The sequence below is a fragment of the Lathyrus oleraceus genome, chromosome 3, assembly GCF_024323335.1.
Source record: "Lathyrus oleraceus cultivar Zhongwan6 chromosome 3, CAAS_Psat_ZW6_1.0, whole genome shotgun sequence".
NCBI classification, from domain to species: domain Eukaryota; kingdom Viridiplantae; phylum Streptophyta; class Magnoliopsida; order Fabales; family Fabaceae; genus Lathyrus; species Lathyrus oleraceus.
In genome coordinates this window covers 228,246,026-228,273,325 of record NC_066581.1, presented here as the reverse complement: position 1 = coordinate 228,273,325, position 27,300 = coordinate 228,246,026, and the positions used below count along the sequence as shown (strand labels likewise).

The 27,300-nt window shown below is 34.7% G+C and overlaps 1 protein-coding gene and 1 pseudogene across 1 annotated transcript; one reads left to right on the top strand and one right to left on the bottom strand.

Moving 5' to 3' along the window:
* Positions 1–4,107: 4,107 nt before the first annotated feature.
* Positions 4,108–6,428, bottom strand: LOC127126472 (transcription factor MYBC1). The gene has a single exon (XM_051055404.1). It carries the CDS (start codon positions 6,048–6,050, stop codon positions 5,151–5,153), a length of 900 nt encoding a protein of 299 aa, XP_050911361.1. The 5' UTR covers positions 6,051–6,428; the 3' UTR covers positions 4,108–5,150.
* On the top strand, positions 6,214–10,736 carry LOC127130559 (uncharacterized; annotated as a pseudogene).
* The last annotated feature ends 16,564 nt before the right edge of the window (positions 10,737–27,300 follow it).

The window sequence follows — 27,300 nt, the reverse complement described above, 5'->3', positions numbered from 1 at the left end:
CTACTAGAAAGAATTTGCAAGAGCTCTTTTTGAATTTGATGTGAAGTATACTTGCAATTTTGTGGAGCATTTTCCAACACAACTTTTGCAACTTCATCATTGTAGGATGCTAAAAGTTTCAATAACTCAAGAAAGTTACCTTGATTTCTTGATTTGCTACTTTCGTCATGACCCCTAAAAGCACAAGCTTGTAGTGTTAACCAACAAACAGTGTCAATTGAAGTCTTGAGTCGTAACCGATTATTCATTCTTTGACTTGAACTTTGCACTTGAATAAAATTTCTAATAGGACCATCTTGATTCAACAAGTCTTGACAAACTTTCATTGCATTATTGTGTGGTGAGCAAGGATCCTTCCCTATGTATTTAAGAAAGGAACAATGTTTTCCATTCCTAACTTTCTTCCAATTTCTAAAACCCATAGAAATAAAGACAAGTGATCCGGGACGTCCACATAGTTTTTTGCTAAAAAGGTAACATGGTAAGCAATATGCGGCATCTTCAGATGGTGAATATTCTAACCATGATGGAAATATGCTAAACCAAGTATGTTGAAACCTTCTCGGATGATCCTCGTTACCGGACAAATGATAGTTTTCTAAATGAATTTGATATGGACCCCATTTTAGATAAGCTTTTCGTATTGCATCCACTTGATTTGGTGGATATTGCCAAATCGGAGGACGCTTTTCAGGATCGCGTTCCAAAAAATTTTCAAAACCATGATGCTCTTCAATTGTTGGATTCTCAAGAACTATTTCAGATTCGGATGTCGGGATTATAATTTCTTCATCTCTCTCTTCTCTTTTAATTTCACATGCTTTCCTTTTGAAAAAAGAATCAATTTTCCTATTATTCATCTTTACTCTTCCTATAATATCATATCAGATCCAAAAATCAATTTAGAGAACATAAAAATTAAAAGAGAAAAAAATTAATAAACTTAATTAATCAACTTTAATCCGTTTTCAAATACCGGTAACTTCACTATTAGAAATTAGCAGCAACAATGATTAAATAAACCTTATTACAATGCATAACTATATTTGTAAATTACAGTGTTATGAATTGGCTTAATAAACCTCATATAGATTATTTTAACACATCAAGAAAGAAGAACCCTAAAAATCTCAAAAATACAAATCAAGCGATCACTTTAATTTGTTACTTTTTATAAAAGAAGAATGAATATAGTTTTTTACCTGTTAGATGCCGATCACGTTAATCTGTTCCGATTCCGGTGCCGATAGCAAACCCATATGAGAAAGAAAGGAAAGATAGAAACTTTTTACCTTATCTGTATTTTAACCTAACTTTGAATGAAAAAGAAAAAATAAAAATTAATTTTAATTTAAAATAAGGATGTTTTAATAATTTAATATATATGAATTAAAAAAAAATTAAGAGGTAGTCGTAGCCTTCCCACGTCCCATCAGTTCCGCCACGGGATGTAATCATTTCACAAATATATGTTATTAATGACAAATATTATTTTTAAATTAATAAATAAATCTTAATATATTTTTTTTAAATGGAGATAAGTTTTTTTATACAAATAAATAATATCAATACAATAATAATATTATATACATAAAAATATATCGTTCATCCAAATATTTTTATATATGAAAAAATTATATTTATAATTGGTATATAAATTAAAATATGTCTTTTTTTTAAATAATAAACTCTTTTGATAAAACAATTTTGTTTTTCTTTTTTACAATTTTTGTTATATAACATACTTGTATATAACACATCAGTATTCATAAGAATGCAATTTTTAAAGAAAATAAATCAAGGATCATGGTGCATTGATTAGTCCATCTGATAGTTTAAATATGAATAACTGCAGTAACTGCACCAACTAGTAACGGCAGTAGATTCTGGTCCGCAGACGCACGATAGTTCTACTAGTTCTAATGTGAAAGCTGTAATGAGATAGTAGTAATGAAATTTTGATTCTCCTTATCACTTTATTTCTTTTACTCTCTTACCAATCATATATTATACTATTAATCAATCCCATGAGTTGGCTTAATCATTTTTAATACACAATGTGGTTTGTGCAGAATATATTTATCACTTGTTTTTCCTTTATGATAAAAGTATATTTTTCATTTAAGCAAAGGATAATAGGAAATGGATGATCTGGAATTTATTCCATCCATCTCTTTGACCTTATTACAATCTGAATTATAAACGATATGGTACCCAACCAGGGTTGGTTTCTTCCCCCTAGTTTCCTTCTGTGCTGGAATCCAGCAAATCATGTTCTTTTGTCACCCACCCCAAATCTGAAAAACTTGCCTATATTAATAATGAATAAATAGCCAATAGAAAAAAGAAACTTATGTATGCAAATCCTATAACAACATGCATTATTAAGTTGAATATTATCGACAGGATAAATACTCTAATATTCACGATTGTGTATATGAATTTTTCGTAATTATTATCACTTCTTTTATGAATAAAAAAAAATTGAATATATATATATTAAAAAAAATGTGAGGAGAAAGTTGATAGATAAGTAAACGTTGCAAGATTTGTTTGGCCCACTCACATGTGAAATGTACTTTGGATGAATATGAAAATTTATTCATATTGTACCAATCATCCATCCTGTAGAGGAACCATGATGCAGAAGTAGATTTTTGTTTCTGGTCCACACATAAGATTCCCCTAATCCATTTCTATTATAATGCAGACCATATGTTATATTATATTTATATGCAGTACTATAAAGTTGAGCCAGAACTGACATTTACCTAAACTTTTCTCATTTATAAGGCATAATTAGAGGATATGACTACTTTTTATCCCTATGAGGTCAGAATTTTATGATTTAATTAAAATAGAAAATTATCATGATTAATTATATGAACATTATCGTTTGAGTCTTGTCATTGGAAGTTAGTGCATTATGAGGTAATTGATTTGTTGTCGTAAGTGGAGAAATATCAATCTTAATTTTTGACAAAATGCTTAGCGCATAAAGTTAGTGACTAACTAAGATGAAGATAGTTGTTGGTGGTGGTTCAAGTTTCTTGTAGAAAGGGACTTTTGATATTGAATCAAAAATAAAACTTTACTCTATTGAGTACAAAACAAAATCTATATAAAAAAATTATTATTATTTTTCATAAAGTTAGTTTCACATGCCATGAGACCCCAGTGTTAGTTGGTCTTGTAGCTGTTAAGAGAAAAAAGACATATACTCCAATAATGTAGCCTCTAAGAAAACAACCTAGAATAGTAAAATCATATTTTAACTAGACTAGTGTACTAGGCCAATTTCCTCTATCTTTTTGTCTACGAGAACAGACTTTCATAATAGAATTTCAACTCTACAAAATTTTATAAACTTTTAAATTATTTGATATTTCATTGAAAAATTTTAAATAAAATTTTAAAAAATGCAAATAAATAATAATAATTGGATTGCATAATTACTAATTTTAAATTTATATAAAATTTGGTATGCTTCATATAATGATAATAATTAAATTTATTGTTTATAATAACTTCATCTTAGAGATATTATTGAAATCAATGAATCCTTAGTCTTTAATTTATGAGTAAATATGTTTTTACATTTTTTTTTTGGTATAAACTGGAGACTAAATGACACAGGAAACTGAATTGCTTACAGAATTGAGAAACAAAAATAAGTTAGAGATGACAACACATTTACATGAAAAATGGAGAGACATAAACATGGTTGCTGTTGCCATGTAATTGTCCATCAAAACTGATATATCTTAAAAACAGAAGGAAATAAATTGTTTATATAAGCTTTGGCGACAGTGATCTTGTCATGCGGAAGCCAGAAGTTATACTTCCTCGTACATTCAAGAAAAAACAAAACATGGCAAACAACACACAATGAAACTCCGAAAATAAGACCAAACTGGAAAAGCAAAGTTAATAAGATTGAACTTAAGAAGCCTACAATGAACACATGATTAGAGTAAACCGATAATTGATGCTTATCCTTGATCATGGTCCCTAAACTACATTAGGCAAATGACCAAAGTCGAAAATTTCAAACATAGTGAAGCTTAATGTCAGGAAAATATCAGAATTATATGATTCGAACAAACATTCTAACAGAACGCCACATTAATGTATTCCAAATCCAATAGTCTCTCAATTTAAGTACACATCGATATGTTATCCAAAACTAGAACAAGAAAGTCAATTTGAACAATTGGAACTTGGAACATTAATATGCCTCAAAAACATAGTATGTTAAGAGACTGGTTATAAGCAAATTGATAGTCAAATAAGAAGAAATACACAACTAAGATGAGCTTATTGTATTCTTTTAAGCCGGGTTTACTCGGAAACTGAAGAAACTAGTTTTACTTTGATCTAGCATAGAGAAATTAACCTCGCATTGGAGTAAGATTAGAATTTTAAACAACTGCCCTTTGAGTCTTTTCTATAGAATCAAACAATGTACAACTCACCTCTATAGGACACGACGGGACACAAAAGAGACAAGTCCTTCACAATAGAGGCTCCCAAATTTAGAAGAATTCACAATCATATGTGCCAATCAGATATGCTTCTCTTAGTATCTGCCGAGGTAATGTCCTTCTGCAGAGATAAATACCAAACTTGCAGCTTTTACAACTCTGCCATGAATACCAATTCAAAACTTCCCAAACCGTAATACTCTGAATTACAATTGCGGTGCAGCCGAACTACCAGACATCCATGGGATAAAACAACATAGAGGAAGCCTTAAATACCAGACAACACAACTACTGATTCAAAGACAGGCATAAGCATAACCTCTCCCATAAGTGACATCATGATGAATGTCAGTCACCAGAAGCCGATGCAGAATACATAGACCGCCACGAACAGGGTAATTGTAGAAGGAATTTTCTGTTTTATAGGACTCCATAAAAGACCGGAAGAGCTTTTGGATCTGCATAGTTTAACTTCGAATATAGACTCCAATACCAATTAGTAACATAAACACCGAGATAACCAATGAGCCTAACACAAATTAACAACTAAGAACCTGACCAAACATTAAATACACCAGCAATGACCTAACATTAACTCAAGACAATTGAAGGCCCAATGCAACTAATGAGACAAACCAGATCAATATGTATAATTATTATCCAAATTCAATCATCTCCAGTTGGAAACAAAGTAAGAACCTTTCTCCCTCCCGACGCATTCGCTGATTCCATATCCTCCACATAACCACCAACAGGGTTATGATGCATTTGTGCCCCAATCCTATGAAGCTGTTGCTGGTGTTGGTGTTGCTGTTGATGCTGTTGTTGTCTAGACAAGAATGGATTGTCAAAATGACCATTCGGCGGCGACCCGAAATGTCCCACCGGCCGGTGATACTGAGCAGCAGCCAGTTGCTGCTGATGGTGAATGGCAGGTACAGGAACAAAAGGCATATAGTGATCGGAATTCGGCCTAGCAACCGGGTGAAGGAAATGCGGTGGCACAGGTGAGCTAGCAAATAGATGGTCGGTGGCAGGGTCATTGACTCCGACAGAGCCACCACCAGAACCACCGCCACCGGCGGAGGAAATTCCCTGCATGCGTTTGAGATAAAGCCGATATTTCTGCAAGTGACTAGCCACGTTTTCTCTGGTTAAACCGTCAACACTCATAAGCTGCATTATCGTCTTCGGAACAGCGTTTTTTATTCCGAGGTGCGCTACAGCGTCGACAAAACGTTTGTGGAGTTGTGGGGTCCATACAAGTCGTGGTCTTTTGAGTGTCCTGGCCGGTTCTTCACCGGCTGTACCGGAACCGAGTTCGCCGGAATCTGCGAAATCGGTTGAGGAAGGAAGAGAAGAAGGTGGAGGTTGTTGCTGTTGTTGTTGATGATGTTGTTGGTGTTGCGGATTAGCGTTGATAGTGTTCGTGGTGTGAGGGTTTCTGATATCGAAAGCTATAGCGAGATCAGGAGTGATTAGGGTTTGTGATAAAGGCATGAGTTCTTCCGGTGGAGGTAGTTGTTCTTCCCATCGTGAAAACCAATTTGAATCGTCTTCTCTCATTATTGGATTCTCAAAATCTGACACACACAGAGTTCGGTGTATGTGTGTGATGAATCAAGCACTGGTTTTGTTCAAGGCGGTGGTGGTGGTGATGGTGGTGGTGGTGAAGAGAGAATCAATTTGTGGAATTTGATTGAAGGATTATAGAGAGTGATAATTGGGGATGGGGTTTGGGAGACAACAAGGGGGTGAGGATAGTGGTGGTGTTGTTGTTGTTGTGAGAGAAGAGAGGGTGATTGTGATTGGATTGGAATGTAGTGGGAGAGTGGAGAGAGGTTCGAGGTGGATCTTGTTTTTTTTTTTCCTTTCTTTTCGGCTTTTTATTATTATTGTGACTTTCTTGTTCATCATTTGTGTAGATTTGTTTGTTTTTTAATTTTCAGGATATTTGGATACAAAATTAAGAGTTAGTGAGTGTTGCGTTGTTGTGTATTCACTTGACATAAGATATGTCCGTTTTTTTACTGTTATGGTGGTTCGTTTGTTTCACGCGCCTCCCGTTATCCGATGTGGATTGTTCTATGATGATGTGGTGTTGTCTATATTTTGTTTACAAATCATTTGAGAAATAAATATTACACCTTAGTCTCATAGTCATAGTAACAGCCTAACAGGCATAGTTCATTGTTTCACATTAATTGTTTGTGAATTTTTAATATTAAAATTTAAAATAAATATTAAATTTAAAGATATGTGATTGAGTATATAATTAACTTAATAAAATAAGATGAGTGTTAGAGTTGACTTTCAATCTTGTAGATATATAATTAAATTAAGATTTTGTTTAGAAGTTTGAAAATGATGAAAAAAAAGGGTTTGAATGGGATATGTGAAAGAATTATTTTGTATTGAATGATTAAATTGGGATAATTTTGATTGGATATTCAGTTTATAGGAGGAGAGATCAAGGGAATACAATTGAAAAAAAATGGAATCACACTTCATAGTGGTCATGTTGTCCCCCACAACCCAAATTTGTTGATGAAATATGAGGCACACATTAATATGGAGTGGTGCAATCAAAGTACTTCTATCAAATATCTTTTCAAATACATAAACAAGGGTTCTGATAGAATCTCAAGAGTGATTATTCCAAATAACTCTCATACTGATGAAAAAATTGATGAAATCAAACAATACCTAGATTGTCGTTATGTATCACCAAGCGAAGCATGCTGGAAAATATTCTCTTATTCAAGTCATGGTCGAAAACCAGCCGTTGAAAGATTGTTTTTTTCACATGGAGGGGGAGAATTCTGTATAGTACAAAGACTTTGAGCAAATTGGGAATGTCCTTCTTAAACCAAGTGTCACAGAGTCAATGTTTACATCCTGGTTTGTGGCAAATAGTGAGTATGAAGAAGCAAAACTATTAACATATGATCAATTTGTATCCAAATTTGTTTATGATAGGAGAAAGAGGTGTTGGAAACCACGGAAAAGAGGTTACACCATTGGCCGACTAATTTGGGTGCCTCTAACAACTGGTGAGTTGTATTATATGAGGATATTGTTGACTGTGAAGAAAGGGCCAACTTGTTATGATGATTTGAAGACAATTGAGGGATTCAAACACAATACCTTTAGAGACGCATGTTTTGCATTGGGTTTCCTAGAAGATGAGAAAGAGTACAATGAGGCAATAAAGAGGCTTACAATTGGGGTTTTGGAGTTTTTTTGCGCAAACTTTTTGTGACAATGTTGTTGTCACCTTCAATGAATCGACTTGAGCATGTTTGGAAAAAGACTTGGATATACTTATCAGATGTCATTCTATATGAACAAAGAAGATTGTCACAAAATTCAGGTTATTATAAATTTATACTTTATCCCTTCAATTTTACTTTTTTGTAAAAAAATTCTATATACTGCTCATCTTTACAATTCATATTTTTTTATTTACCCTTTTCAATTAACATGTTTATACTACTGTTATTGTGCCCATTTTACTATATATACGACATGTTTACAATTCACATTACTTTAGAATTTTCTTCCCAAATCTATGGATTTCTAATTTTTGGTAACTTACTTTGCTCTTAACATTATTTGTAGAATTATATTTGTCAGATGAAGATATCCAACAACTCACATTGATGGAAGTTGAGAAACAACTTCAAAAAAATAGAAGAAGTTTAAAAGAATTTAAACTAATACCATATCCATCAAATTATGTCTTGGACTTTCTTGGAAATAAATTGATATATGATGAAAGACAATATGATATTTCGGCTCAAAAAGATATTTACCAAAATTTGTTTCAATCATTAACAGGTATTTCTATTTTTTATTTACACTTCCTTGCAATAATTTTTTTCCATTACTCTATCATTCAATTCAGTGTGTTGTCCTTATTCTAGTGTGTCGTCTTTATATGACTACGCATGTTCATATTGCATATATAATTTTATGACTTCTGAATAATTCCAATGAAAACATATTATTTTTTATTGTAGAAGAACAACTTAGCATTTATAGAGAAATCATGGAAGTCGTCACAAACCAAAAAGGTGGAGTATTTTTTTATATGGTTATGGGGGCACCAGAGAGACTTTCATATGGAATACACTTTCTGTTGTTCTTCGTTGTCAAGGAGATATTGTGTTGAATGTGGCATCAAACGGGATAACAAGTTTATTGTTACCAGAAGGGAGAACATCACATTCCAAATTCAAAATTCCAGATCCATGTCTTGAATCTTCCATATGTAACATTGAGAAGAAATTTGATTTAGCTAATCTCTTAAAAGTCACAAAACTCATTATATGGGATGAAGCACCTATGGAAAATAAATTTTATTTTGAAGCTCTTAAGAAGTCATTGAAGGATATAATGAGTGATGATAAAGGTCCATGTAACCAAATTTTTTGAGGTAAAGTTGTTATTTTTGGTGGAGACTTCAGACAAATTCTACCCGTTGTACCAAGAGGTAGTAGGTCTGATATTGTGCATTCTACAATAAATGCCTCATATATTTTGGATCATTGCAAAGTTCTTAATCTAACAAAAAATATGTGGTTGCAAAGTGGCTCAAATTTAGTCAATTTCGAAGAAATTCGACTATTCTCTGAATGGATTTTACAAGTTGGAAATGAAAAAAAATTTGAACCCAGTGATGGATATGCTGAGATACTTATTCCAAAAGATTTAATCATTAAAGATTTTGTGGACCCAATTGAAGCTATTGTTACAAGTACTTATCCAAATCTCATTCAAAACTACACAAATTCAGATTTTCTTCAATGTAGAGCTATTTTGGCATCAATTATTGAAATAGTCGATGACATTAACGACTACATTACAAATCTTCTTCAAGGTATATCTTCATTCTGATTTATACTATTTTTAAAGTTCCGTTATAAGCAATATAATATATTGTCATTGGTTTGTAAATTAGAATATAATACTTTAACTAATATAAATTGTATTACAACATTTTGATAGTACTATAATACTTTAAGCAATGTAATACACTGTCATCGTTGTTATAAAATATATTTCCCCCAAAACTGGTATAAAACATATTACAATGTAACAAATGTAATACATTGTCATGTAGAACTAAAACAGATATAATATAACATTTTAGTTCATGTATATTAAATTTTGATAGCAAAAGATACAATCTTAGTTTCAAAATTAGATAAAATTGTTGATACATGCATATGTAGGTATGTTGTTTTGTTATGTACCCTAAAATATTATATTGTTTACAAATACAAATATTGTTGCACTTTTGAATCATAAACAGTGGATAAAGTATTCTATGTCATGCATATGTAAATCTATTCATAGAATTGTTGCATATATATTCTATTCCTTAGTGTTATAACAAAAAGTGCAACAACATTCTATGAGAAACTGTGCATAAATATTATATTGGTTATACAATGTTTTAACAACATAATCAGTTGTGCATTATATATGTCATCCGGTTTTAAACGATAACATATGATGAATAGTTTACTATGCAAAATGATACTTATAAATTACATGCTTATAGTTTCATACGGTAAATACATAGCATAACATTTGGTATGTCATGCATTTATAGTTTCATGATGTTTAACTTTGAGACATTAAGCATCATTCATTTTTAATTTAAGTGACTCAAAAGAATATTTGAGTTGTGATTCCATTGATAGATCAGAAGCCAACGATAACGATGCTTTTGAGCATTTGACACCATAATTTTTGAGTTGTCTAAAAACTTATGGATTGCCAAACCACTCAATTAAATTGAAAATTGGCACAACCATCATGTTGATAAGGAATTTGGATCAATCAGAAGGACTTTGCAATGGTACAAGATTGAGAGTTACTAAGTTGGTCAACCATGTAATCGGAGCAACAATTATTTCAGGAGTAAATATTGGAAACACTATTTACATCCCAAAAATGTATTTGTCTCCTTATCAATCTCCGTGGCCATTCAAACTTATCAGACGACAATTCCCAATTATTGTGTCATTTACTATGACAATCAACAAATCTCAAAGTAAATCATTGGACTATGTCGGTTTATATTTCCCCAAGAATGTTTTCAGCCACGAACAACTATATGTGGCTATTTCAAGAGTTAAGAGCAAAGCTGGATTGAAAATCTTGATACATGACAAAGACAACAAATCCTTATTTCAAACAACAAATGTTGTCTTTAAAGAATTTTTTCATAACATCATATAGGTAACTATAATTTTCTGCTTATTAATATTTTTTTTAAATCACATTAATATTTTTTCTGCCATTATTATCGTAAATCATTAATTCACCTTTATTTAAACATGTTTATAGGTTATGTCATGTCTACAATTGATCCTACCAATTCCTCAAGTATCATTTGTTTATGCATAACTATTACAACTTTAGTTTTTAATTTCCTTTGTTGGACACATAATAATTTTATTATTCAAACTCATCAAAATATTATGAAGTTTTTATCGACTTGCATATTTTGCTTTGTTGTGATTTTATTAATGTTATATCTATTACATTACGTTCATTTCGTCTATATTTCTATTTTCTTTCAATTGCATATTAAAATGAAATATTTTCCCGTGCAGACTGTAGCGGTAAATTCATGACCATTAAGCTATGGATAAACTTAACGTCAATAAAATCAGAGTCGCCACCGCGCTTTTATTGTTTCCAAGGGAAAAGAGAAAAGTACGAGCAAAACTCAAAGATAAGAAGTTTTCAAATCAAAACTAATAAAATGCCAGAGATTACAGGTAAGGGGGTTGGTTACACAGAGGGAAGGTGTTAGCACCCAAAGTGTCCTAGGTACTCCTAGAGAGCCCTTTTTTATGTGTGTATGTATTTTTGGTATAAAATGATGCTTGCAATAAATAGAGTGTGGGGATGAGAAAAGAATTCATTGATTATATTTTTGTGTTTGACAAGACCTCCGGACTTATGCCTATGTACCAACATAAAAATGAGGGATCAAAACCTCGTAGTTCATGGTATCAATTTTAAAGTGAGTGAATTGCTTTTAACAAAAATTTAAGTTTAAAGGAGGCACAAAGGGCCTAAAAGAGTTTGAATGAGTGTTAGTTCTTTTTGTCTTTTGAAACTTTAAGTCAATATGATTAGATTTATTCACAAGTTTGATTTAAGAAAAGAGTTTAAAAATGCAATGACATAAGGTCAAAGTTTCTAATTTGCAATAAAGTCTAAGTTTAGAAATCACAAGCAAAGAAGGTTTTTGAAAAGAGGGAGACATTTGAAATTTAAGAAGTGAGAGGAAATGAAGAGGCTAATCCTAAGCAAAAATTTAAAAGTTAAGAGTTGAAAATATTTGACCAATGGGATACAATCCAATAGACAAGAATGTCATATAGAAACCCATTTTTCCCTTGGACTTTAGGATCAAGAAATATCAATACACAAATAGCAAGATGAAGAGCAAGGCATCAAATAAAGATATCCACATCCAAGCTAGCAACTTCATAATCTTCTTCATAATCTTCCCCATGTATCAGATGACATACTCCATGAATGGCTCAGAATAAGGCATTAGACACAGGTTCAAAGTAACACCTGCATCAAGACCATGTAGCTGATGAACTCATGTGGATCCCAATACTTGTATCAGATGAAAGCTCAACGTCACAATGACTTGGTTTCAAAAATGTTGGCATTGGCCAAGTCCTTTTGCATAGGAAATGTTGCCTAATTCTAAGTCCAAAGCTCATATCAAATCCAACAGTCCACACAAATATTTTTTAGGGTTTTTGTTGTTTATTAAGTATTTTAAGGTCCTAAGACCACAAGCTCAACCAAAATAATACAAACAAATATATACAATCACAATATATGGCTCAAGTGAGCAAAGGGAAAATTACATTAAAATAAACAAGTTAAATGATATGTATAATGGCAAATGGTAAATGACTTGAATTTAAATGGTATAAAGTAAATGACTTGAAATTTAAATCAATTATGGAGAACACTCAACCCTCTAGTCAAAGGTTAGTTGATTAGATGTTAGTGGAGTTTTTCTTTTCAACTTTTTAAGTCATTCTTTGGAGAATACTCAACCCTCTACTCACAAGCATGGATCCTTGAACCAGGACATCTTCCAAAGGAAGGAAAAAAGGCCAAGTTTCCACACAATACCATGAAAAAGGGGAGACTTACAATTTCACTTACTAGACTGCTATGCATTTTGTGTCAAAATTTAGCGATATGTTAAGCAATCGTAATTTGACTTATGTAGAAGTCACAACTATCTGAGGTCGGACACTAAATTTTTTGGTGTTAATGCATGTTAGAGATATGACATGATGAACCATACTCCTAAAACATACCACACACAAAAAGAAAATGATCAAAGGATGGACCTAATCTCATCCATACTTGTATTGGTTCATGAACCGATTAGCCTTAGGATATTGAGATGTAATTGACCAATGAGAGGAGTGAGATAAATAGGGATTGAATATGAAGAGGGAGGGGAAAGGAGACAAACACAAATTGGTCATGGGAGGAATTTCATCAAATTAAAATCATTCATTCATTTTGGGAGATGAAATGTATATTTCATCAATCCCTTTAATCCAATGATTTTAATCCAACAAAAGTCAAATCAACCTTGACCAAGGCCCAAACACAATAGTCAAACTCCATAAGTCAATAAAAATGGCTCAACACAAATTATTTCAATTAAACAAATTAAAAATGCATTAAATTAAATTATGTTTTACCAAAAACCTAAAACCTATTCAAAACACCAAATAAATGGCCAAGAGATTTATCATAGGTCAAACAAGGTCAAAGGACATTGGAGAAAAAATTTCACTATTTTTAAAAAGTCCAAAGTATTTTTAAACAATTTAAAATATGCACAAAAACAATTAAATCATGAAAAATATCAATATTGATCTAAAAAATAATTTTAATTCATAAAATGAAAGAGGAAAATATTTGAATTTTTTTGGTGAAAGTCCCATATTTTTTGGATCAATAATGAAATTAATATGAATTAATGAAAATAAAGCAATAAAAATGAAAATTCAGGAATTCAAAAATATGTGGACCATCTGATCTCCCTCATTAATTGAGGTGGAAGATCAGATGGTTCAAAGGCATGTTCCATGTGTTCTTTAGTTAACTGAGCAGCACACGTGGTAATCACAATCAACGCCTAAGATTAAAATAATTTAAATGGATCCTATGGTTGAGAAGCTTGCCAACATATCACCGGAGCCAGAGCTCTGATCTTCTTCTTCGGTGGACCTCACCGGACTGGTCCACCTTCAACCATCACCAAAATAAAAAAGCAAGACATGGATTTAAAGAAAAAATGCTCAGGAGCTCGAATCTGGCCTCAATTTTGTCTAACTCCAAGTATATGAGAAGATACATGGAGTTGAATTTTGAGGATCATGAACTAAGTTGCTTCGATTTAACCTCAAAGCAACTCAATCTTGTTGCCTACATTGGTAGGACTTCAGATAACCAAAAATCAACAAGAATAGTGGAGAAATAAGAGAGAATCAAAGAGTGGAAGTTTCTGAAAATTCACCTTCGAGTTGATCCAATTTGACTTGATCTTGATCTAGATTTGATTGCTTTCTCCTCCTCTTGCTTGCAGAAACCAAATGAACTGAAAATGGAAGTGAATTTCTAGAGTTTGAACTTCCAAACAGAAGGTGAAGTTCAAGCTCGATTTCAAGAGAAATCTCAAAAAATTCTATGGTAGTGAGGGTTTGCAGAGGTCTAGCAATGCTTGGGCAAGGTGTTGATCATGAATCTGAAGCCTTAAGCTTGTTTAAATAGACAATGTGTTTGATATTTACACCACTTAAAAATTGGAAAAAAATAGTAATTAACTTGCATGGGTGCATGGGCAATCATTTGGGCCTCAAGAGTGATGCAATCCAACTCCAAATCATGTACAAAGTCTGCTGAAACCATCATGTGTAAGCATGCAAATGAAAATGATCATGTGAAGTTCAATCTTGCCAAAACACTTCCCATAATGAAACCATGCGCAAGTCCTTCAATTTTAGTCCAAATGAGATGATCTTGGATGTTTTGGAAAGGTGAGATCAAGGGGAACAACTTTCATGTTGAATACTTTTTCATTTGAAGCTTGGATCATGATTAATTTTGAGGTGGAAGTTTGGGAAATCAAACATATTTGAAAAGTTTCTAAGTCCCAAGTCAAATGTTCACTTCTTCCACCTTAAATATCTTTTTCTATGGGCTTCAAATGAGAACAGTTCCTTCATAAAAGTTGTATATATTTGAAACCTATTCAATTTGGTCACAAATATGACCTTATTTTGATTTGGCATGAAGGAGTTATGCATTTTAGAAGTTGAGGAAAATCACTTGTTCAATGGTAATGGTCCAAAATGACCTATAATGTTTCCTCTTGGCACATGAATTTGCAAGTTGAATTTGCACTTCCTCCAAACATAAAATTTTAAGTAGACCTCTTGAATTTGATCATGAAATTTGAATGGCTTTCATCTCATAAAAAATGAGCAATTTATGGCCTTGGGAAGTTGACCTCCAAGCTAGGGTTTAGACAAAATGACCTATAATCTTTCACCATAAAAAATGACTTTCCAAGCAAAATTTTCTCTAGAACTCAACATGAAAGTTTTTTGGAATGTCATTTAGAGTAACTTTAATCTTGGAATCATTTTCATATGACAAAAATTGTAGGATATAGGGAACCCCAGTTTTGGCTAGTTGACTTTCACTGGTCAACCACCTTAAACCAACTTGCAAACTTGAAGTTCTATTGATCTTTGAGACTCATGGAGGATCATATATGCATAAGATGGTGTAATTTGAAGTGTAACTTTAAATATTTGATCAATTATTAAGGAAACTTGTTGAAGAAGTCACACAAGATACCTAGATGAATTAGGGTTTCCAAGGCAAATCAATTCCCAACTCTTGATGATCTCTTGATCAAAATAACATATGAAGATCATGGGGACCCATATATGATACTTAGAGCCACAGTAAATCATTTCTTGATTGAGCTCCTTATATTGAGGGTCTCAAATCCTATATATGAGCTTGATAGAGCATAGGTGGGCCTGTGCACTACCTACAAAAGAGTTAAACTATACAATGACATATTTTTGGTATTTTGGTTAGTAAATAAAGAAAAATAAAGCATGATACAATCAAATATGCTTGGTGATCTCTCCCAATGCAACCCCAATGAAAGAGGGGTAAGGAGGATGCCAAGGTGTGATCTCAATGCTAATGCATACGATGAGATAACATGAGGGATCTTAGGGTCAAAATTGGGGTCTTATAGCTGCCCCTATTTAAGGACGTTCTAACTGAGGAGATGAAGGTTAAATATTCGTATTGACTCAGTAGAATGGACTTAAATAACAACATATAGAAACAAATTTTGGTCCCTAAGAGACCTTATGATGCATATGATATGAATGCTAAAAATAATCTTGTGGGGAAAACTTTGTCACAAGGGAAAAGAATCTGGAGAGACTGAAAGTCCGCAAGAGCATAATGCATTCCATAAGGAAAACTCACTGGGGAGATAGAGACTCTAGGGGATAAAAGTTACGTGTAGGCCAGGCTACGACTTAAAACTGCTAGGGGGACACGAGGGATTCCATGAAAACAAATCAATGGAAAGACTCAGTCGGGGAATAAAAGGAACATTTGCAGGGGAAACAGGTAGATCAGAACAAAGTTGAAATACTCAACCCAAGCAGGAAACAACGATCTCACTGAGGAAATACGCACTCAAACTCAACCGGGGAAGAAATGATCTTCAACACAGGAGTAACATAAATGTATTATCCACTATCGGTTTCTGGATAAGGTAATAACAAATCTGGAAGGGAGGACATCTGTTACCGGTTAGTGTAAGCATATCAAGGATGACTCGCTGAGGGCATCCCGGAGGTATATTCATTACCAGTCACTGGGTAAGAATAACCAGCTGGGGAAAAGCCAAAATAGGATTTACAACTACCGGTCACTGGGCAGAAGACCAAAAAGAGAGAATATCTGTCACTGATTAAAGTGAACATATCAAGGATAAAATCAAAGGAAGAATATCCGTCATCGATTAAGATGAACATATCAAGGATAAAACACCTGAGGAATTAGGAAGAATATCCATTACTGGTTAGGGTAAACATATCAAGGATAAACTCAGAGGGGAGAAACAGAAATCAAATCTATCTGTTATTGGATAGAATACCAAAGAAGAGAATATCCATCACTGGTTAAAGTGAACATATCAAGGATAGACTCCACAAGGGGAAACAGGATTTATAACTACCAGTTACTGGGCAGAAGACCACAAAGAGGAGAAAACCCGTAATTAATTGGGATGAACATATCAAGGGTTAACCCTCTGGGGAAAGAAATAGGGATTACAACTACCGTTTTACTGGGTAGAATACCACAAGGAGAGAATATTCGTCACCGATCAGGATAAACATATCAAGGATAGACTCGAAGCAGGGGAAGAAAATATCTGTCATCGGTTAGGATGAACATATCAAGGATAGACTTCCTGGAGAAACATGAAAACGAATCTGCTGGGAGAAAGAGGAAATATATTACTTTTACCGGGTATTGGGCAAAAGTAAAGTACTCACAAATCGAGAAGAGTATTACCCACTATTGGGTAATAGACTCTCAGGGGACCAAAAGCATCTATTTAGGTAAGATCTAGAAAGAAAAGGTTAATCAAGGACTCAACCCGATAAGGATATAACTCAGGGGGAGTGGTTCCATCCAGATAATCAACTGGGGAGGAAGCTGAAATAATTATCCACGAGGAAATAACTCAGTGGGGAATGAGAAAGGTAAAATTATTTCCGCTTAAGGGGCTGACACTCTACAATTGAAAGAGGACAGACACACCAAATCTGCGTGGGGGAAAGGATACCACCACAACAGAGGATAAGAGAAATAATGAATCACAAAGTGCAAATAATAATGCAATAATGAAATTTATGAATGTATATGTATATGTATATATGATGATTATGCCGACAAAACGATCGCAAAGGATACAAATGTCACTGGTCTGCATCACCAATACAACACTCAGCCCATCCTCACAGGAGGTAACCAATTGGAGAAAGAGAGGTAAAGGATGAACGCAGATCATCTATCTCAAAGGCTCAACCTTGGCTGGGGAAAAGGAAAAGATCTGCCGAAAATCTGCACTATCAACTCTGCGGGGAATTTTAGGTCAACACCATATCAAACGGGGAGACAACCTTACAGAGGATCAGATAACTGCTCTAGAATCCATGCTGAATGGAATCCATTGGAGACTTGAGGGAAACAATGATTTGCTGAGACAACGTGCCTACAACTCGAGGGATGCATTCACAAACTCAGCTGGGGATACCAACAAAACTCGGTTGGCGATGCTGAAACACTGCTGGAGAGGAAACAAAGCTCACTCCAATTGCTTGGGGAAAACCAATAATGCTTCTCATTTAGGGCCTACTGCTCTCAGACCACTATTGATATGCCTTAAATGAAATCGATTTAAAAAGTAACTGCTTTTATTATTTTAAGAAAACATGATTTAAATTCAATTTCAATATAATCATCATAAAATTTTAAATCTATTTAGCTGAAATAAATAAGAGTAGAAACAATTGGATAAAAAGCTCAACTTTATTTAATAGGATGGTAGTCTGTAAATGACAAGACCCCATAGATCTTTTACAAAAGTTAAAAAATGGTAATTTACATGGAAAAGGGGCTACATTGAATATTGTAGTGGGGTTTTTGTTACCTTTAGGTTTATTGACTAAACCAAAAGTAAACATACAATTCGAGTCGCCACCGCACTTTTATTTGTCCAAAGGAAAGGCTAAAAAGCGAACAAAAGCCAAGGTAAGAAGTTTTTCAAATCAAAAACTAATAAAAATGTCAGAGATCTGGGTAAGGGGGTTGGTTATGAAATGAGAAGGTTTTACGCACCCAAAACATCCTTAGTATTCTAAGGGAACCCTTTTTGCAAATATGTGTTGTAGGTTGGTATTTGTGAAAATATTTGTACCAAAAGATTGGGGGGGTGAGAAGAGAATAGATTATATTTACAAATTTGTTGTTTGAATGTATGAATCCATTGCCTACGTACCATCACAAAGGAGGATCAAAATCTCGTAGTTCGGGGTAAAAATCTCAAAGATTGGTGAATTGATTTGATCAAAAGCCTTAAGGTCTTTTGTTATCAAAGGGAGAAAACTAAACCTAAACCAACAATCCACCATGTGAGGAAGGCTTCAACATGCTAGTGAGTGGTTAACCCTATAATAAGCATGGAAGACTTATAATCCAATCACTAAGGATGAGGTGAGATTTACATTAACCACTATGATAACTCAAACCTATGACTAATGTTTATGAAAAGTTTTAACAAGTGGCCATTGGAACCACAAAACAACTTGAAATGGGTTATATTTACAAGTTAGATTTATTTACAAAATGAAGTCATAGTTGGATTAAGATTTATTCACAATGAGTATTGATGAAAATGGTTTTGAAAAGTCAAAGGCTTAAGGCCTAGGTTTCTAATTTGAAACAAAGTCAAAGTTTGAAGAAAAAGATTTTGGCTTGGTTAGAGTGGGGAGAAGAAGAGAAGGGCTAGTCCTAAAGCATACAAAGATAAGAGAGGGAAAGATAAACCTTTGGAGTTCCTTTTCTTGGAATCATAGAGATGATTCAAGATGCTCATTTCCTTTGGACTTAGCACATAAACAAGCAATCAATAATTCGCATTCAAGCTCATAGGATCTCCATTTGACTTGTCTCTTAACTTGGTTACTCATGACAATGGTCCTCTTTTCACAATCTCAAAGTGGGATCCCTATCACACACAAACAAACATCAAAAAGTTCACAACACAATAAGGGGAATGGACAAAGAATAAGTTTTGAAGAGAAGTCCTTTTGAGATCAACTTGGAATTTTAGCATTCTAAAGGCATGATGCCTAGTTGCTTTTCAACCAATTTAGCACTCTAAAGGCATGAGTCATAGTTGCTCTTGATCTCATTTAAGCATAGGTAAGCCAAGCTCCATAAGCATGAGGCATAGTTGCTCTTGAACTCCTTTAGGCATAGTTGCTCAGATCACCTATCTGAGGCCGGTCAATAAAAATATAGGCAAAGAACACAAGTTAGAGATCATGACTAGTAAGCCAAGCTCCATAAACTTTCCATGCCAAAACAAAATGGGAAGTGCCTTGTATTTTCTTTAGGTTATTTGCTTGACCAAGAGGCAACCTATCTTGGACACAAAACAACTCACTTAATCATGGATCAAGTTGAGTTTGGTTTGGATCAAAGAAGGTTAAACCTCTCATTTGTCAAGACCAACCATAAGAACTTAACTCATTGGCCATTGATGGAAATAATGGGATGAAGATGAAAGGGAGGGGAAAAGAATACATCAATCAATTCCAATTGATCAAATGTGGATCAAACCAACATCAATCAACACCAAATAGAAAAGAAATGAAGATTACAAGTCAACAATATTTTTTTGGTATTTTTTGAATTAAAATAAAATGCAAATAAAAAATAAACAAATAAGGTCAAACCTCAAATTCAATTCAAATCAACTTCAACAAGTCCAATTAAATTCTCATAGGTCCAACATGGTCAAACAAACTTTGACTAATTTTCTCACAAATTTTTGAAACCAGAAAGTATTTAAAAACAATTAAAAACAACTAAAAATAGCATAAAATAGACTAAAATCTCAAATAAATCTCAAATCAAATAAGAAATTGATGAGACTATTTTTCATGATCCATAAATGCTACGAAAATATTTTTGGATTTTTCAAAAGCCAGAAAGTATTTTAAAATGAATTAAAACTATTAAAAATCAAATAATTCATGAAAAATATCAAATGAAGTCACAAAAATAATTAAAAATCAAAATATGAAACTAGATTTTTCAAGAAATTTTTTGGAATCGGTCTCATATTCTTATGACTTCAAATGAATTTTTTATGAATTTTTGAAAATAAATGGAATTAACTCAAAATAAAATGAAAATAGAAATAATGGAAAAAACCAGCGCCATAGGATGGATTCATCAATTGACGTGGCAAGGCTGAATGGTTCAGATCATGGAGAACACGCTACATCCAAGTGATACGCGCCATATAAGGTATTAAATGAAGTAAATACAATGGATGCACACGATTAAAACGTGAAAACCAAATCCAAGGGCTGTGAAGGTGCACACGTGGTGATGGTGGTGGAAACCACCATCTTCTCCGGTGGAACAACAACCTCCGGCCACCAGTTGCAGGAAAATGAAATTTAATAAAAATAAAAAACAAAGCCATGGAAATGAAGCTCGTGTGATGGAGATCACCATTGTATCCATGGATCTTCCTCACTCTTCCTATATTGAGAGAAATATGAAGTGGAAGATCATGGTGTTCAAACTGAAAGTTCATGAAATGGAAAATTGAAAGCATCACAAGCTTGCCTCAAGTATGAGGACTTTAGAAAACCACACAAACACAAGAATGCTACATGAAATGAGAGTTCTAGATCCAAAAGTTTGAATGTATACCTCTGAATTGAAGCACTTAAGGCCACGATTTCTTCAAGATCTTGATTCCTCTTTGCTCTAGGGATGCAGTGGAAGTGAAAGGTTAAGGAATTAAGCTTTGAAGATCAGCTAATGATGCTGAATTTCAAGCTCGAAAGTGAGATAAATTTTGATCAAATTCCTTTGGTATGGCTATGGTTTCAATGCTACAGCAATTCAGATCTCCAAAAGGTTGCCAAATGAATGAGAGGGAACCTTTATTTATAGCTCAAGGTAGCTGAATCCCACGCTTCTTTCATGTGCATGGCATTTGAAATTTGCTTGCATGGGCCGGTGCAAGCGTGTAGCAGGCCCAATGGTGGATGAAATATCTTTCTAGAATCACATGTAAATGATTTGGACGTGCATTTGAAATGGAATCAGCTTGCATACCAAGTTATAACATGAAATACCAAAATGCACATAAATGGAAAGGTCTTCGAAAATCCCAAATGGTAAGTCCAAATGAGCATTGTGAGTAATGGTTGGAAAGCCCTTGAAATAAGGAACAAAAGTCATGTTGGGAAAAAATTCATTTGGCATTTGGAAATTAATGAAAATTGGTCTGGAAAATCCAAGTACAAAACATGTTTAAGTCACATTTGAAAATATTCACCAAAAGCAAGCCTAATCAAACCCCTCTATTATCATAATGCAAGCTTCAAATGGAAAAACCTACAACATAAAAGTTGTACATCTTTTCAAGATTATAAATTTGGAATCAAAGTTTTCATCATTTGGATTTGCTATGACAAATTTATGGGCATTTGAAGTTGGGTACTTTTTCAAATTCAATGAATTAGGTCCAATATGACCTATAATGTTTTATATTATCACATGTATTTATTTTAGGATTATGAAATTTTGTCCAACATAACATTTGAAGTAGACATCTCAAGATTTCCAATTAATTTGGTCTCACCTCAAAATCATAAAAATTAAGGAAGTTATTCCCTTGGTAAGTTGACCCAAAGTTAGGGTTTCAGTCAAAATGACCTATAATGTTTTGAAATGAATGATGACCTTCCAAGTTTCAAATGGATTTTTGATGAACATTAAAGTTGTTAATATGGTTCTTAAGAACATTTTTTATCTTGGGTTAATCTTCATTTGACAAATACATCAAAAGTTGTATCTCAATAGACCTCAGTTTAGTCAGATGAGTTTGACTGATCAACTTTTCAAGGCCAAACTTCCAATCTTGATGAATAAATGATTGAGGGGCCTCCAATATGCTCATATATGCATAAAATGATTAAAGAAAGAATTTACCTTGATTAAATTTGATCATAGGTTGAGATTGCTTCATGGGCAAGGCACGGTCAAAGCATAGTGAAATTAAGGTTTCCTTGGGAAACAATCCTCAAGCCCTTTGGGTTATCTTGATCAAATTGGAAAATTGAGATACTTGGGAGGCATATATGATGATTAGGAGCTTTGGGGACCATTTTCATGCTTTTCCTCATTTTCATCTGGCCATTTCATTGGGCTTAAGAGCCTCCTAGGAGCATTGGAACACATGATCACTTGAGCTTCAAAACAAAAAGAGTTAGTGACATATTTTTGTGCTTTTTGTTGGTAATCAAATAAGAAAAGCAATAATATATAATACAAGCATGCTTGGTGGTTTCAAAACACTCAAACAAGTCCCACCCTTAGGGTTAAGGAGCCAAACATGCTATGATCCTTGAGGCAATGCACTTGTGCAATAACATGATGCCGTGAGGGATCTTAGGGTCAAAATTAGGGTCTTACAGATGCCCCTATTTAAGATCATTCTAGCCGGAGATATGAAGGTTAAAATCTTCGTCTAGACGAGATTGAATGAGCTTAAATAATAACAAAGAGACGAATTTTGGTCCCTAAGAGACCTCATGATGCAAATGTATGGATGCAAAATAAAAATCTTCATGGTGAATAATTGCCACAAAGGAAAAGAAATCGGGAGAAACTGAAAAAATCCATAGGAGTAACACACTCACTAGGGAGACAGAGACTCTGGGGGGGAAATAAGGTAAAATGCGTGAGTAGGTCACGACTTGAAAACTTGCTGGGAGACACGAAAGGATTCCATGAAAATAAATCGATGGAAAGACTCGAGCTGACGCAAAGATGCATGTATTGGGGAATATGCCAATATAGCAAAACTATCCATAAAGGATACATCGGATAAAAATCCAGACTCAGACGGGGATGTCCATAAAGGACACAGCTGAGGAAGAAAAGACGAGATATTACCGGTTACTGGGTAATAAGCTCAAAGAGAGACATGTCATCAAAACACCGGCTACTGGGTGAGAGAACAACACGCTCAGGGAGAAAGAATATCTAAGACCGGTATAAGGGTGAGAGATATCAATCATCTGAAACATATGAGAAGGACCAAAAAGGCACATCTCAACTCAGGAAATTCTGACTCCACAGGGGACAAAAGTCATAATAGGGAGCAGAAGGAAGGAACACCAGGGATACCGGTTACTGGGTATATAATAGGTGACCAACCAGGCGTGAATTGGGAACATATCCAAGACACTCATCATCCGAAAGGAGGGCTGAAAAAACAAACTCGACTTACAGGATGGACATTCGATTCCACAAGGAAATACGAATCTTACTCGACTGAGGAAGAAAAGAGTTCGACTGAAGAGCGCATGAGATATATTATCTATTACCGTCATAACATAGATAACATACTCGCATGGAAGATTATCCACAACCGGTTATTGGGTTAATAAAGGATAAATCGACCGAAAAAGAAAGGACACCGGGATACTGGTTACTGGGTATAAAATGATGACCAAAAGGATGGAGAAACAATCATTACCAAACAAGGGTAAATGAAAGATGACTCGCAAGGGATAAACTGCCTGACAAAAGCCAATACTCAAGAGATATATCACCGGTTACTGGGTGGTATACTCAAAACGAAGGAATATCAATACCGGTTACTGGGTAAAGATAACCAACAAAGAGGGGATTACATCTACCGGTTACTGGGCAGAAAACCACAGAAGTAGGACTTACAACTACCGGTTACTGGGTAGAAGGCCACAAGATCCACTGAGGAAAGAATGAACAATTACTGGTTACTGAGCAATTGAACAACTGCACCACAGGGAACTGCATGGGATAACAAGAAAAGAATCAATCTAGGAACAAACTAGAAAGACATAATCAAACAAGACTTAACCTGATGAGGATATAACTCAGGGGAGTAATTCCCATCCCAATACACACTTGGGGAGGAAACTGAAACAAGAATCATCCACGAGGACATAACTCAGTGAGGAAGAAAGAAGGAAAGATAGACACTTTCTGCCTATGGGGATGACTCTATATGGAGATATCAGACACAAACATCTGCTTGGGGAAGAACATTTCACCAATAGCAGGAGATAACGAACAAAGTGTCGCATCCGCGAAAATCAACCGGCGAAGCTCAAATAAAAAACACACACAGAGCCGCCACTAAACGTTATTTATCCCAAGATAGGGAAAGGAAACGCTCAGAGAAACCTGGAAAGACATGGTCTCGCGACCAGAGAGAAAAGGTTCGGGAGTCGGTTACGCAAGGGGAAGGTATTAGCACCCCTCACGTCCGTCGTACTCGACGGGATCCACGTTCTAAGAAAAGAAAAGGTTGCTAAACATCACACACACACACGGGGAACGCAGGTGGGGTTAAGAGGAACGGGCTCGATAAGGTATCGCACCTTATGCCTACATATCTTGTCTGGAACAAGAATCAGAGCCTCTGTAGTTCGGCTTACGCACGCCAAACAACACAAAACAACACAAACAAGCAAGGGTGGCAAACATGGAGCCCGACAACCACTGGATGGAATTACGTCGGCATCCGAACCAGAACACACTCAAAAGGGCAAACGTGGAGCCCGACAGCCAATCCTGGGCTTACGTCGGCATCCGAACCCAAACAATCAATAGCATACAACAAACAAACATACAAACACACGCAAAAAAGAAAAAAGGCGCCCGGAGAGGTCTCGCACGACCACCTGCCTACATACCTCGTCTGGCACGAGGATCAGGGCGATGTAGTTCCCCTGAAAGGGACTGAATTGCTAACCAGAAACCGGGGAAAGATACACAACTAGGGAGCTGAGACTCGAACCTAATGTTGTCATGCATCGTTAACCCTAAGTTCGGTTTTCTATCCTACTTGCATAAACAAGCCTATCCTAACCAGGAAAGAAGCTAGCACACAAGCATACAATCATACATCATCAAATGAGAACAGGTATCTCAAACAAGCATGTCAATCAGATATCCACATAACACGCACTATAGCCAAACAAGGGGCTCAATCAATCAGGTTTGACTGCCTAAGCAAGTCGTCTGTACGGGCTGTGTTTGCTCTTAACCTTGCCATTACGAGGCTAAGGTGAAGCAGATGAAAGGATGAAGTGAGGATCAGACCTCACAGCTCTTATCCCTAACCAGGGAGAGCTGACAAATGAGCATGGGTCCAGAATGGGGGAACCCTTCTATGCTCGATGACTCTGACTCAACGTGCACTGCACAGATCTTGGGCTTTTGATCTCAATGCTACAACCATGTAATGGGAGCAAGGAGAAGACTCAACTGAATAGTGGGGGACAGGTTGCTTGTCCCTACCTTCCACCAATTGCCTTACTTGAAGGGCTTTTCCTGCTTGGCTTAAAAATAAACATACACAAGCATTGCCTCTTAAGGAGGACTTCAGACAATTTGCCCGGCCCGGTAACAGCCGGGTCTCCAGACTACATGAAGTTTTAAGAAGTTACCTCAATGCAAATTGCTTATGCAAAGCAAAGCAAAGCAATAGTTCACAAGGAACTGAGCAACTAAAGTACCTGGAAACAATCAAACTCAGTCAGTATTCAATCAGACAAATTGTACAGCAAACAATCAAACAGTTTAAACAATACAACACAAAGCAAGCTCAAGGCTTAAGCCCAAGCTCCAACACCTACAAAACAATGTTATGTTAGTGTACAAACATCCACAACATCAATTAAAATAAACTTGTATCATTCTCCATGTACATTATGCTTTTGATCCTGAAAAACCAAGCAAATATTAGTAACTAGACCACTAGGCCAAGCCTAGGGTCCAAAAGCAAGAAAAAACTCAAAACAGCAAGGTATTCATCATCCAACATCAAATTATCATCAAACACAAGCAAACATCATTGGTCTCATGTTTATATCATCCATCATGTTCAATTCATGCACAAAACAATCCATATTGGTTCAAATGAAGCACCAAATATACAAACAGAAGTATTGCATTCAAAGCCATGCCAAAACACATCAAAAAAATCTCAAATTAAATACACCTAAACAGGGGTCAATCAAGGTCTACCATGTAAAATTTGAGCTCAATTGGGCAAATGGAACCATGTCAATGAAAATCCACAAAAACAGACACAATTACATGCTTCAATTCACACCATCAATGCATACATCCAATTCAAAAATTCATATCTCATTGGAAACTAAAAAGAAATGGATGAGACCAAAACAAGGAGGTCCTAACATGTGTCTAGTTCATGCATATCAAATTTCATGGCCATACAATACAATATGAGGATTTCACATCAAAATTACAAACCTATGTCATATGAGCTTGCACAAATGATCTCCAGAAATGAAAAATCATGATCAAATTGAAAATGCAATGAAAAATTCTACAAAAATTCATACAACATCCTAACATATCAACAATTCACCATGCAAAATTTCAGCCAATTCTAACATGTATAGGTCACTCAAAAAAATCCTGCAAGTTGACATCAAGAGGTGTGACACAAATTGTCACACCTAAGTTCCAGAATTTGCTGCTCTCTAACCAGGTATCCAAAATTCATGAAATTTACATATAAATAATCCTCAATGAGTCAAGAACCACCACAAAAATTTTCAAGAATCTATTTTATGATATGAGTATTTCATGATCAAATTGCAAAAATGTATCAAAAATGGACATACATCGGAAAACCCTAGGTCAAATAAAATATTCCCCAAGCACAACTTTGACCAATAGGTCAAAAAAAACCTACACTCACCAAGGAAGCTATAGAAAAAATTTCCATATTTTTTGGATTTTTTTGCTATTTTTTACGATTTTTTAAAGGTCATATGAATTTTTTAATAATTAA

What these genes read in the sequence shown, in the direction of transcription:
- LOC127126472 (XM_051055404.1), bottom strand. Translation starts at nt 6,050, where the DNA reads ATGAGAGAAGACGATTCAAATTGGTTTTCACGATGGGAAGAACAACTA.